Here is a 12,580-nt window from a genome sequence, read left to right as displayed (position 1 = left end):
AGAATTAAACTGACAAATCAAACAATTAGCCTGTAATTCCAGATTACTAAATCAATAAATCAACCACAAATTACAGTTCAGATTCACCAGTGTACTCCTGCTACTTTGCACTGTAAAAACACACCTGTAAACTCATCATACACGGATAGTAAGTGCTGGCAGCTGTAGGAGACTCCAGAGCAGGGGTAGGCAACCTGCAGTCTGAGGGCCACATGTGACCCATCAGGGTTCTATGTTTGGCCTGTGAGACATTTTGTTTACTGTTGCCCAGGTGCAAAATTGCCAGATTACACTGGTCTCCAGCAGCTAAAGTTTTTTTTACCAGTATTACTAGTGAGACACTCTTAAAGCAAGAGCATGTGAAATGAGGTGAGTGCTGATTGCACACAACACTGACAGAGAGCTGCGTACTTCCCCTGCATCCAATCAAAGTGCTGCTACAGTTCAATCAGCACTTCAGCAAACCCCGCAAATTCTAGGTGCGCAAGCGCAGTTAGCAAAACAAAATTATCCTGGGAGACTATCTTGATTATGACAACCTTGCGATCCACAGATGAGTGAGGGCCACTCATGCAGCCCATTCAACTAGGCTAGGTTGCCCATTGCTGCTCCAGGATAACACTATGCAACCAGATCATACCGTGAATCAGATACAGAAGTTAAAATAAAAAAGTAATTTTAAGGTTGGTATTGCACATCGACTCATTAGATATATCACATGGTAACACATTTGTTTGATTTTCTTGTTCAGTGTTCAGGCATAATACCTTAATTTTTTTAAAGAAAATTTACATTCAAATATTGTGCTCAACTGAAATTAAGGTTGAAAATATGTATCCTAGTTACACTAAAAACAAGCATTACAACCTAGGAAATCCAGAAATGCACAATTAAGACACCCAAACAACCTTAACTCCACTTTCTTATTGTATGTGGTGCCAGATTAAAGTGAAGTGATTTTTAATTATACCGTGGGGTATTCTTTGTTTGTCCTCATGGTGTCAATACAGGACACAGTTATGGTGAAGTCAATTTCCATAGGTTGGTATGATTAGATTTCTAAGCACACACAGTGAAAGCAGCTAGGAAGGTGGAGGGGGAGTTAGTGTTATACTGGGTGAGGGGTCCTGGCACCAAAGTGATACCCCACTGGGCAGGAGAGCAGGCACATAGAGTCACATCTTGGCGGTGTATGAACACATGGAGAGGAGAGGCTTCTGCCTAGAGAGTGATGGGGGAGATTGGAGAAGGGGGAATTAATAGGCAAGGGAGGCCCTGGCACAGAGACATCTCTAAGGGACAATGATGGCTCAGAAACACCTTGAAGGCACAGCTGGGAGGGAGGACTTGGGGAAGACACTGAGGCCCCAGGCCAGACAACGAAGAGGCAGCCCAGGCACTGAGATCCCACTGGGGTGCGGGGGCGCTGAAACACCACAGGCATGAAGGGGCTACGAGGGGGGCTCAACACGGAGGTGGACACTCCACGGCAGTGGGGGCAGAGGAGGGGCGGGGGCTGAGACCCCACGGGCGGGGGGGGGAGTGGAGGGGACTGAGACCCCACAGGCAGGGGGGGAGGGGCGGGGGCTGAGACCCCACGGGCAGGGGGGGGGAGTGGAGGGGACTGAGACCCCACGGGCAGGGGGGGAAGGAGGAGCTGAGACCCCACGGGCAGGGGGGGAGGGGAGGGGGCTTAGACCTCACGGGCGGTGGGGAGGGAGGGGCAGGAGGTCAGACCCCACGGGTGGAGGGGGTGAAGAGAGGGGCGGGGGCTGAGACCCCACTGGCGGCGGGGGGAGGGGCGGTGCTGTCACCCCACGGGCAGAGGGGCGGGGGATCTGACCCCACGGGCGGGGGAGGGGGGCTCCTGACCCCACGGGGGGCGGGGACTGACACCCCACGGGCGGCGAGGGGAGGGGGGGTCAGACCCCACGGGGGGGAGGGGCGGTGCTGACACCCCACGGGAGGGGAGGGGGGGGTCAGACCCCACGGGCGGCGCTGACCCCCCCCGCGGGCCGGGCACTCACCCAGGTGAGCAGGCTCTCCCCGAGCTCGGCGCGCTCCAGGCTCTCCACGTTGAACATGGCGGGGCCGGGCCGGGCCGAGTGGCTCAGGCCGCCGCTTCCCCCGGGCCGGGCCGGGCTGTGGCGCAGACACGTCACCGGGGCCGCCGGGAGAGCCCCGCCCCGCGCATGCGCCCCGCGCGCGCCTCCCGGGTTGCGGCTGCGGGGAGGCCTCGGCGGCGCCGGGAGCCCGGAGACACAGCGAGCCCCGCCCGAGGTGAGCCCCGCCCCCCCCCCCCCCCCCCGCCGGGACCCGGGGCAGAGCGGAGCCCGGGCCCCCCCGCTTTGGGCTCCCAGCCCCCCTCACGTGCACACAGGCCCTGGGGGGAGGCTGGTCCCCCCCCCCCCCCGCTTTGGGCTCCCAGCCCCCCTCACGTGCACACAGGCCCTGGGGGGAGGCTGGTCCCCCCCCCCCCGCTTTGGGATCCCCAGCCCCTCTCACGTGCACACAGGCCCTGGGGGGAGGCTGGTCCCCCCCCCCCCCCGCTTTGGGATCCCCAGCCCCTCTCACGTGCACACAGGCCCTGGGGGGAGGCTGGTCCCCCCCCCGCTTTGGGATCCCCAGCCCCTCTCACGTGCACACAGGCCCTGGGGGGAGGCTGGTCCCCCCCCCCCCGCTTTGGGATCCCCTGCCCCTCTCACGTGCACACAGGCCCTGGGGGGAGGCTGGTCCCCCCCCCCGCTTTGGGATCCCCAGCCCCTCTCACGTGCACACAGGCCCTGGGGGGAGACTGGTCCCCCCCCCGCTTTGGGATCCCCTGCCCCTCTCACGTGCACACAGGCCCTGGGGGGAGGCTGGTCCCCCCCCCCGCTTTGGGATCCCCTGCCCCTCTCACGTGCACACAGGCCCTGGGGGGAGGCTGGTCCCCCCCCCCGCTTTGGGATCCCCTGCCCCTCTCACGTGCACACAGGCCCTGGGGGGAGGCTGGTCCCCCCCCCCGCTTTGGGATCCCCTGCCCCTCTCACGTGCACACAGGCCCTGGGGGGAGGCTGGTCCCCCCCCCCGCTTTGGGATCCCCAGCCCCTCTCACGTGCACACAGGCCCTGGGGGGAGGCTGGTCCCCGCCCCCCCCCGCTTTGGACTCCCCAACCCCCCCCTCACGTGCACACAGGCCCTGGGGGGAGACTGGTCCCCCCCCACTTTGGGCTCCCAGCCCCCCGTCACGTGCACACAGGCCCTGGGCAGAGGCTGGTTAACCCCCCCCCTTTGGGCACCCGGTCCTGGGGTGAGCCTGGCGTTTATCACAAGCACGTCGCGTGCTGCCACCCGTTCTGCTGCTCTGTAGCATACACTGTATTTTCCTGCTCCCTTCTAGTCTCTTTCCCGAGAATACAGTTGTGTTTCTATGCACATTTCATTCAAAAATGCAAGCTCCCGCCCCCCGCCATGAAGGCTATTTAAAAAGAAAATGTGGTCGGTGTGGTTTTCATCATGTTTAATACAAACTAGAGACTGCTAATGACTAAACTGGTACCGCTTAGAACTCTAGCATGGATTCTTTTAGATTCAGCACTTCTGAGAAACTAGCTAGTGCTCAGAGTGGTCCTTGCTTTTAATATTGACAGGGCATGCCTCTTATGACTATAACCGGTCCTTGATCTTATTCGCCTGTGTATTTCTATTAAGTCCAATGGAACTACGGTAGCAGCAATGCTGACCGCTATATGGGTAATATTTGCAGGTTTTGACCCATGGCTTGTCAAATCAAATAAATGGTTGACATTTACATGCATTTATAGATATGTTTCTGAGCTCATGGCAATAAAGGAATCTTTTTGAAAATGTGGAAATAATATTTTTATATAAATATTTAAATGACCAGCTAAGATAATTTAATGCTGATACTAGGTACTTGTTTAAGGGTGGCTGAGTTACAGTTCCTTTTCCATTAAGAATCTGTGGAGGCAGTTTTGCATGGGAGAAAAATAGGTTACTTATAAGCTACCAGTATTCTCTGAAAATATTGCCTTCACAGACAAACACCCATCCTCCCAACTTCTTTGCTTTTCCATAGCATTTGTGGTGGGCAAGTCAATAGGAAATGAGGAATTCAGCCTGTGATCAATAGGCAATGAACCAGGACACCCCAACGTAGTTAACTGCTTTAAATTGTTCCAAGTGTCTCAGCAAAGTTTGTGAATTTGTGAGGACAGTATATCCACAGAAAGTATTACTAGTAAATAATATAGTTTGGGAATGTGGGAGTAATTTTTAAAAGGAGGAATTTGTCAGATTTTTTTTCATTCTTAAAATTGCTTCAGCTCTTTGTGATAAAGTCTTGTTTATCGCAATGAATTCCTTTTTACCCACAAAACAGGTACTATAGAGGTGGTGACAGAGTGCTTCCCCACCCTTATTAGCCAACATGCCTCAACACTGCATTGGGTGGGGGGAATATATGGAGGGGTGAGTGGAAAGATATAGCCTCAATAACCAGCTGAATCCTTGGCCTATTTGCTGAGATAGCCAACAAGTGATGTTAGTTGTGATGGCATATGCAACATGGACAACCTATTAGCTAGGAATTGGACTGAAACTGATTTTGTCTATGTCTGTGACAAGCTGTCTGTGCAGTCTCAGCCACACATCGAATGTTTTAATTCTGTAGTATTTTCCCCCAGAGATGAAATTTGAATCCCCAAGTGCTAAGTAACTTTGAAATTCTTCTTCAAGAGGAAGGAGTCTTTTTACCCTGCAGCATTTTTACCCTCTAAGGTATCTCTATCCCAGCAGGAGAGTAATACCTACTTTCTTCCCTTTGCTTTAGGAAAGGATGTTCCCAAGAGGTTACTGACCCCAGACTTCCCAAAGTCTTACTTCTGCAGGTAAGTGTATTGAATTGTCACTGCTAAGGGTTTTCACATGGTAGAAAAGGACACTTTCTCAGTAAAACTGCTCTTGCAGAGCAGAAGAACCTCACCTTTTGGGGAAAATTTCAACTTTATTGGAAAGATACAGACTTTCACAAATACACTGAGTCCAAGGGTCATTGAGAATCTGAGATTGGTAGAATAGTGATAGAGATGCAGCCGTGATAGTCTGGTGTAGCTGAAACAAAAGACAGGACTATGTAGCACTTTAAAGACTAACAAGATGGTTTATTAGGTGATGAGCTTTCGTGGGCCAGACCCACTTCCTCAGATCAATATTGATCATATTGATCTGAGGAAGTGGGTCTGGCCCACGAAAGCTCATCACCTAATAAACCATCTTGTTAGTCTTTAAAGTGCTACATAGTCCTGTCTTTTGTTTGAGATTGGTAGAGGCTTTAAGAACAGTTGCTTGTCCCTTGAATATGTAATATGGATCATGGTGGCAGGATGGCAGTCTGTGGTGCCAGAAGTGCTTGGGAATAGATTTGACTGCACCCACTGAGATGACTTGTCAAAATGTCAGTATTATTGTAGCTGTATCTCTGCAGTAGCTACCCAGTAATATTAATACTCATGACTTGTACACTTAACAACATACTCCAAATAAACCGTATTCTTACCGCAGAACTTATCTTGGAAATTAATACATTACTCTTATTTTAAAAAGCGCTCTCTCATTGTGTTCTGTTTCAGCTGGTGTTCTTCTTCTTAGTTTGACTCCTTGCCGTTTATATTAAGTGTAATACAAAATAAACAATAGTCTTTAATAATGAATCTTATTTATATTATTTTTTACTTATGTGTAAACACGTGCCTTGTGTGCAAACATCTCATCATGTTTACATAATCAAAATCAGCAAATCCTATAGCCTACAATAGGCAACATCAGTTGTCAGCCTCCATTCTCTAAAGTTGCCATCTGCCAGAATTCTTTCTTATGGCTTTTAACAACTAGATTTGAGATCAACAGCACTTCCTCAGTTCTTAAAAACTGTTTGCTCTTGGAGGAGGTGGTTGTGATGGGCAGGACCCCCCTTTTGAGGTGACACCTGATGTATTGGGGTCCCACTGAGCATGCTCGTTCCATCAGCGTGGGTCCCCTCATCCTGTCCCACTGTGCTTGGCCCTCAAGCCATCTCTAGTGGGCACGCAGTCTGTTCTGTATAGGAAGACTCAACTTGGGGATTTCCCAGCACTAGCCTGCACACGCCCTCTCAAGTGTAAACCCCAAATTATATCCCCTTGTGCTATATAGAAATCTATATAACACATGCTCATAAAAATTGCCCCTTTTCTCAGTGTGAAGGAAGATATGCACAGCTTTTTGCTCCCCATCCCGTTATAAATTGCACAAACTGGGTTTTAGAATAAATAAAAAACAAGTTTATTAACTGCAAATGTTAACTTTTAAGTGATCATAAGAGATAGCAAACAGAACAAAGCAAGTTCCTGAACAAATAAAACACGCAAACTGGGCTGAATACTTAGCTACAAATAGCAAAATCTCATTGTAAATGTTGTTTTATGCAGGTTGCAGACTTTCTTGGAGGTAAATTGCACTGCTTGAAGTTTAAATCTCCAGGTATATCCTTCACTGGCTGACCTTTTTTCTGGGCTCCGCCCCAGTTCAGTGCCTTTCTTTCTTCACGTTTTTGCAATCCTTCTTGGCTGGGGAGGCAATGGAGACCCAAAATTAACTCCCCAGCCTTAAATATTTAACTTCCATTAAATAGGATTTTTTCTCCTAGAACACCTCTTACAATGGAAAAATAGCAGCCCATTTGTTTGCAGTCTGAGATGCCGTTTGGGTTGATATGTGTTTTAGTAGGTAAATTCCTGGACTGTTGTTGCTCATTAAAAGTGCTGTCAGATGTCTGGAAATTGGGTAAATATTGCATTTTATTAATATCAGCAGAACTGACTTAAATGGGGCCTGCGTGTTCTATAGTCTTGCCTTATTTTTTGTATTCATGCATGTCAGTGTGAAATAAGCTATTTGCATATCTATTTGCATGTATATGCAACCACACTTAAGTTGTGGCCCTCCGCATGTGCTGTGAGTATCATTATGGTCCCCAGGGCTTCCAAAGTTAAGTAGCCCTGCTGTAGCGGGTGTGGGGGGCGGGTGGATTGTTCCTCCCGTCCAGACCTCTGGTTAATCAGGTAAGCATACTGGTAATGCTAATGCTTACTGGTTAACCGGGTAACTGTTAACCTTGCAGGGTAACCATAACCTTGCCAATGATATGTCACGTGACCCATCTTCCATAATATCTATCATAATTATGACATATTCATATCATAACAGTATTTCCATGAAGAATATGGGGTGTAACATCACAGTGGTAAAGTCTGAATCAGGGATATTAGGGCAGCTTATTGAAGAATCATGAACAATAGTAGAACAGTGTCTCTGTCACCCATGGGCATTACGTCCATGGAAGGTTTTATACTTTTAAAACTTCCATTACCCCTTCCCTCCCCCTGCAATTTCCTGCCTTAAGTTTTGTCTACATTACCAATTGAGAGAGAACTTTTTCATTCACAGGTGCTTACCTCCTACCCCTCGAAAAACAAAAGATTTGATGCAACAAGCAGCAGCATAAACAGCTTGTTGCTGTCAGGACTTCTCTCCTGTTGACAATGCAAGCCCCACTCATAGGGAGTAGAAGTATTTTGTCAGGAAAAGTGCTGACAAACAGTATTTATACTGCCCAACTTTTAGTGTCACGGCCGGGTTATAATGTAGACAAAGTCTTAATGTAGTCTTGACAAGCTGATGAAAGTTCCTTATAAACCCGTGGGCTGTGTCTACACTGGCCACTTATTCCGGAAAATCAGCCGCTTTTCCGGAATAACTTGCCAGCTGTCTACACTGGCCTCTTGAATTTCCGGAAAAGCAATGACAATCTACTGTAAAATTGTCAGTGTTTTTCCGGGAAAAACTATGCTGCTCCCATTCGGGCAAAAGTCCTTTTCCGGAAAAACTGTTCCGGAAAAGGGCCAGTGTAGACAGCACAGTAGTGTTTTCCGCAAAAAAGCCCCGATCGCGAAAATGACGATCGGAGCTTTTTTGCGGAAAAGTGCGTCTACATTGGCACGGACGCTTTTCCGGAAAAGCATCCTGCCAATGTAGACACGCTTTTTCCGGAAATACTTATAATGGAAAACTGTTCCATTTTAAGCATTTCCGGAAAATCATGCCAGTGTAGCCCTAGCTATGGTGTCCAACCAGTTCTGAAGCAGTAGGCCCTATAATAGTTGCAGCTATAGCGAACTAGCCACTCTCAACCAGCCAAATAGCCACATTGTTCAAGCTAATTAGCCACACTCAACCGGCCAGATAACCACATGTGGGTAGAAACTAGCATGTTGAACACCACGGTTATAAACCGTTTATTGGTAGTAGTGATGTCAGCTTATAACATGAATAAGTTTCAGGTCCTATGGTTTGATCCATCCAATACCAGATTATACAAGCAATTGGTGATGTGCCAGTGTTTCTTCTACTCCCACATATTCATCCCAGTGAGGCTCTTCTCTGTGCATCCATTATTGAAAGGCCCTGGGTATTCTGCATGAAGCAGACTAAGGGAACACAGAAATTATTTGCCTGGGTCAGAACAATGGTCTGCCTAGTCTAGTATCCTACTTATAACAGTGGCCAGTGTTTCACAGGCAGAAACCCTGCAGTAGAAGATCTGGGATAGTCTCGCTTTAGTAAAGTTTACTTCTGTCCCTCAGTACCTAAAGGTAGTTTATGCCTCCAGAGTTTGAGGGCTTGTCTACATGGTAAAAGAAACCAAACTAACTCCTTTAGGTGTAAATCACATCTTTAGTAATATCAGTACAAGTTCATGTAAGCATGTTCTGGTTTTGAAAAATTGCTCAATTGTCCATAAAAATTGACTTGCTTTTATTTTCTATTTTTATATAATTTATCCATGCACTGACTTGCAGTGATGAGTAATTATTGTTGCGTTTTGAACTTTATTTTCATTCCATTTACCCTTTAGACAAACCCTAAGGGATTATATTCTGTCCCAATCTCTTGTTTAGTTTTTAATCCTATAAAACTCCTGTTGGCCTCAGAAATATCCAGGTGGGGTTTTTTTGGCGGCGGGGGGGAGACGGGGACGACGACGACTAGTCAATCTTTCTATTCTGATACATTTTTCTTTGGGACATACCCCATGATAAATCACTTTGCATTCAATTATCCTATTGGCTTCATCTCAGTCTTGCTCCTGGACTTTTGCTTCTTAGTGAAAGAATCCTGTGAAAATGTTGCTTTGTCAGAAACAGAATTTCAGAGATATAATGCTCCATAGTCACCCTCAATAAATCCTTAAAAGGACACTCTCAGTTCAAATCCCTCTGATAAGCAGTGTGAGTCAACAAATGCATGTGACCTGCTAATCCCTTGGTTTAATTTTCATGACCATTGACTCATTTTTTTGCCACTTTGTAGACTGCTTTGCAGGCCCATAATAAGGTCCTTAATTTTCCTACACCTGTCTGTGACCCCTGTGTCCAAGATCTTTGTAATCTCTCTTACATTTTGAGAATAATAGCACATATGACATCCCTTCTGAAGTAGGAGCATTCAGTACATGGAAAATGTAGAAAATATGAATATTCTGGTCTGTCTAGCCAGCGACAATTATTTCACATTTTGTGGTAAGCACTGGTTCATTTTTAGTGTCCTCCTGAATGATGGTATATAACGTTGTTCTAGCTGTGCCATAGGAAAAAGAATAGAATATTTCTTTTGTTAGCTAGCAGTTCAGAACCATGACATAATATATTTGCATTAACATGCCCCTTTGTGCCCTTAAATTTCAATGTCTCCTCTGTGTGTTTCCAAGAATAAAAGACATTGTTATAATCAAGATGCTGTTATTCTGTGATATTCCTTTATTGGGAAAGGAGCAATGAAGATCAAGGCGATGACTTGAGACCAATGTGAATTTTTAGCCTGACAGTAATTAAATCAGCCTTGAAAGATTCTCTTTCTCTAAAGCAACTGATTCTTTGTTGACAAAAGAGAAAATTATTATTAGTTTTACTAACATCACTGTCAGTCACCTGATAAAGAGCAGGCAAGAATTTGTGCCTGTGCTGGTAAATTGTACTTGACAATTTTGCCCAGGTAAATTACATTTTTTTTTGGCCATTTTCAGTCTTTACTGAACCGCGTATAGTTCCATTCTATGCTCATTGAGGGTCATGATGCAAATGTGTCTGGTCTCTGTCTGTGTGCTATTTAACCAAGCCCTGATAAAACCGATTGTGGCATAGTAGGGTCACAGTACAAAAGATCATTCTTTTCTTTTTGTCACTGGAGAACTCTTATATTTTGTATTGGAAATACCAGGTTTAAAGATGAATGACAATTGAAAATGTGCTTCATGTCCTTTTCATGTCTTTTTAGACATTTAAAGGGGAACTGCAATTTTTTGCTATTTTTTGAAGAATTGCTCTTTTGTAAGTTGGCTTTGCTATAGGATTGTGAGCTTTTTCATTCCTTAATTGAAAGGCAATGTGGGAATGAATAAAAAGAGAGTATCCCAAGTGATTGTTTTTTCTTGTCATCCATCAAACTGAATAATCAGAACTTAAAAGTCTGAGTAAAAATTACTTCTCTAAATTAAACAGTAGTTTAACTCCCTTCCCTCCCCCCCCCAAGGTCATTTTACCAGTCATTCATAGTCTTTCATGAAAACTAGCATAAAGCCAAGAACTGAATTTCTAGTGTAAAAGACAAGGAGGATATTTTTTTAAACAACCACTTTTCTGTCCGTTATCTACTATATATTTGAGAGCGTTTGCGTGTCTGTCCATCTGCCCATCTGAGAGAGACACTGCCTCCAGGCTGCTAGCCCCACTCCTGGGGAGTTGGCTGCGTTGCAGTTTCTGCAGTATAAATCGTATATAAAAACTTTATACTACAGAGCCCTCAGTGTGTGTAACCTTTCGGATTTTTAGCAGTTACATTTTTAAATGATTTTTTTACATCCCTATTTCCTATTCCCAAACCATTATCAAAAGGTGGTTGGGGTTGCAAGATAATTAATCATAAGGCACCATAGTCTGTTGTAGATATTATTTAAGTGGGGTAGGACATAGGACCTGGATCTGTCCGTAAAGAAAGACTGGATTTTTTTAATATATTCATATAAATCTCATCTGTTGTGTGAATTCCAACTTTAGTTGAGTTGTGATTCTCAGAGAGGTCTGGTTTGGTGCCACTGGAAAAGATGTTCTGCATTGTTTTTTGGGGGAAATACTATGAGTGCAAATTATAGAAAGACAGAAATACAGGGGTAGAAGGACTTCAAAAGGGTCATCATATCCATTTCCCTTACACTGAGGCAGGATCAAGTATGTCTAGACCCATGGTAGAGGACCCAAGCAGTGCTGGGTAAATCTTCAGTGCAGGGGGATGTTGGAGTCACGGGTTGGAGGTTGAGGAGGGGCTCAGGGCAAGGGACTGGGGTGATAGGGGAGGAATGCAGGACTGCTAGCAGCTCCCTTCCTTTCTGTGTAATAAAAAGCATCTCATTGTTCTGACACAACCAAATCCTTACCTTGCTTTAAGTTATGATAAGAGAAAGCTGCATATCAAATGTAGTGTGGTCCTAGCTCTTACCCCTTAGGAGGAATTCTTGGGCAAACAGATGGATGGACAGACAGACAGACAGACTTGCTCGCTCACTGACAAACTCTCTCAAATATATAATAAATTAGGAAGTTTTCCTAATATTTAAGTTACATGATGATAAATGGAGACGAGACTCAGAGAGGCTTAAAAGGCTGGTGTATTTACTGAGGGGGATGGAGAGAGAGGTAGAAGATGATATAAGTTATTCAAGTTTAGGTTCATTGCAAAGTTTGTTTCCAAGAGCTCAAATTTATCATATAGGAAAAATATTTTAAAATGTTAATTGTAATGCAACATAGCTCCAGCACAATGTTTTGTAATGTCATTCCTTTTCCAAAGCCAGCTTAATTTTCTCTTGTTGGTTTCATAATGTTCATAGCTGTGGTTCAGACCCCTACTTGATTACTGTGGGAGTGATTTAACAGCCTTTTGAAGCCAATTTTATTTTATTTACATCTCCAGCAGCAGGTTGGCCCACATTCTCTTTAGAAGGCATGGCACTCTGATCTTTGCAGATGTGAAGTTAACCAAAAAAATGGTATGTTAATGGGTAGAACAAAAAGTAATCTGAAAATGACCTCCTCTTTCAAGACTTAAGAGGTTTGTAAACTGTGCATTTATCACTTATGGAAATCCCACCTGTAGTTGCCATGAATAGGGGGGGATGGTCCAAAAGACAATGTCTGTTAAGATGTGGTGTACTCCGTGGAAAAAGTTTGAGAGCCCCTGGCTCACCTTAGCACTCCAGATCATGGGTACATTCTCAATGTAGATAGACTGTATTTGGAACACACATCAAAACAAACACTCTCCTATCAAGGATCCCCAAGTAATCTATCTGACACATTTTAAAAAAAATCGTGTTTAATTTTAGCACTTCAGGCAGCAGCCAATCATTTAAAACTTTTGCTGATGTTACAAGGGTATTAGTTCAAACGTAAGCTGTGTAAATATGGTCAATGTTAACTTCTTTCTCCCA

General features: G+C 45.5%; 2 protein-coding genes across 5 annotated transcripts in view; one reads left to right on the top strand and one right to left on the bottom strand.

Moving 5' to 3' along the window:
• HOOK3 (hook microtubule tethering protein 3) overlaps window positions 1–2,162 on the bottom strand; it is a 94,140-nt gene extending 91,978 nt beyond the window's left edge. For 2 of the 3 annotated variants that reach the window (XM_075931325.1, XM_075931327.1), the window contains exon 1: window positions 2,028–2,162. In XM_075931325.1, coding sequence (XP_075787440.1) covers window positions 2,028–2,084 — 57 coding nt within the window. In that variant the 5' untranslated portion in view covers window positions 2,085–2,162. The remainder of the gene's footprint in view (window positions 1–2,027) is intronic. The other variant, XM_075931326.1, reaches the window with a different exon arrangement.
• RNF170 (ring finger protein 170) overlaps window positions 2,150–12,580 on the top strand; it is a 27,933-nt gene continuing 17,502 nt past the window's right edge. The window contains exons 1-2 of one of the 2 annotated variants that reach the window (XM_075931331.1): window positions 2,150–2,280; window positions 4,832–4,889. In XM_075931331.1, the coding sequence (XP_075787446.1) occupies window positions 2,193–2,280; window positions 4,832–4,889 (146 nt within the window). In that variant the 5' untranslated portion in view covers window positions 2,150–2,192. Of the gene's footprint in view, window positions 2,281–4,831; window positions 4,890–12,580 lie in introns of those variants that run through there. The other variant, XM_006111101.2, reaches the window with a different exon arrangement.

This window comes from Pelodiscus sinensis, chromosome 6 (assembly GCF_049634645.1).
Source record: "Pelodiscus sinensis isolate JC-2024 chromosome 6, ASM4963464v1, whole genome shotgun sequence".
In the NCBI taxonomy this organism is placed as follows: Eukaryota; Metazoa; Chordata; order Testudines; family Trionychidae; genus Pelodiscus; species Pelodiscus sinensis.
This window is presented reverse-complemented; position numbering and strand designations above follow the sequence as displayed.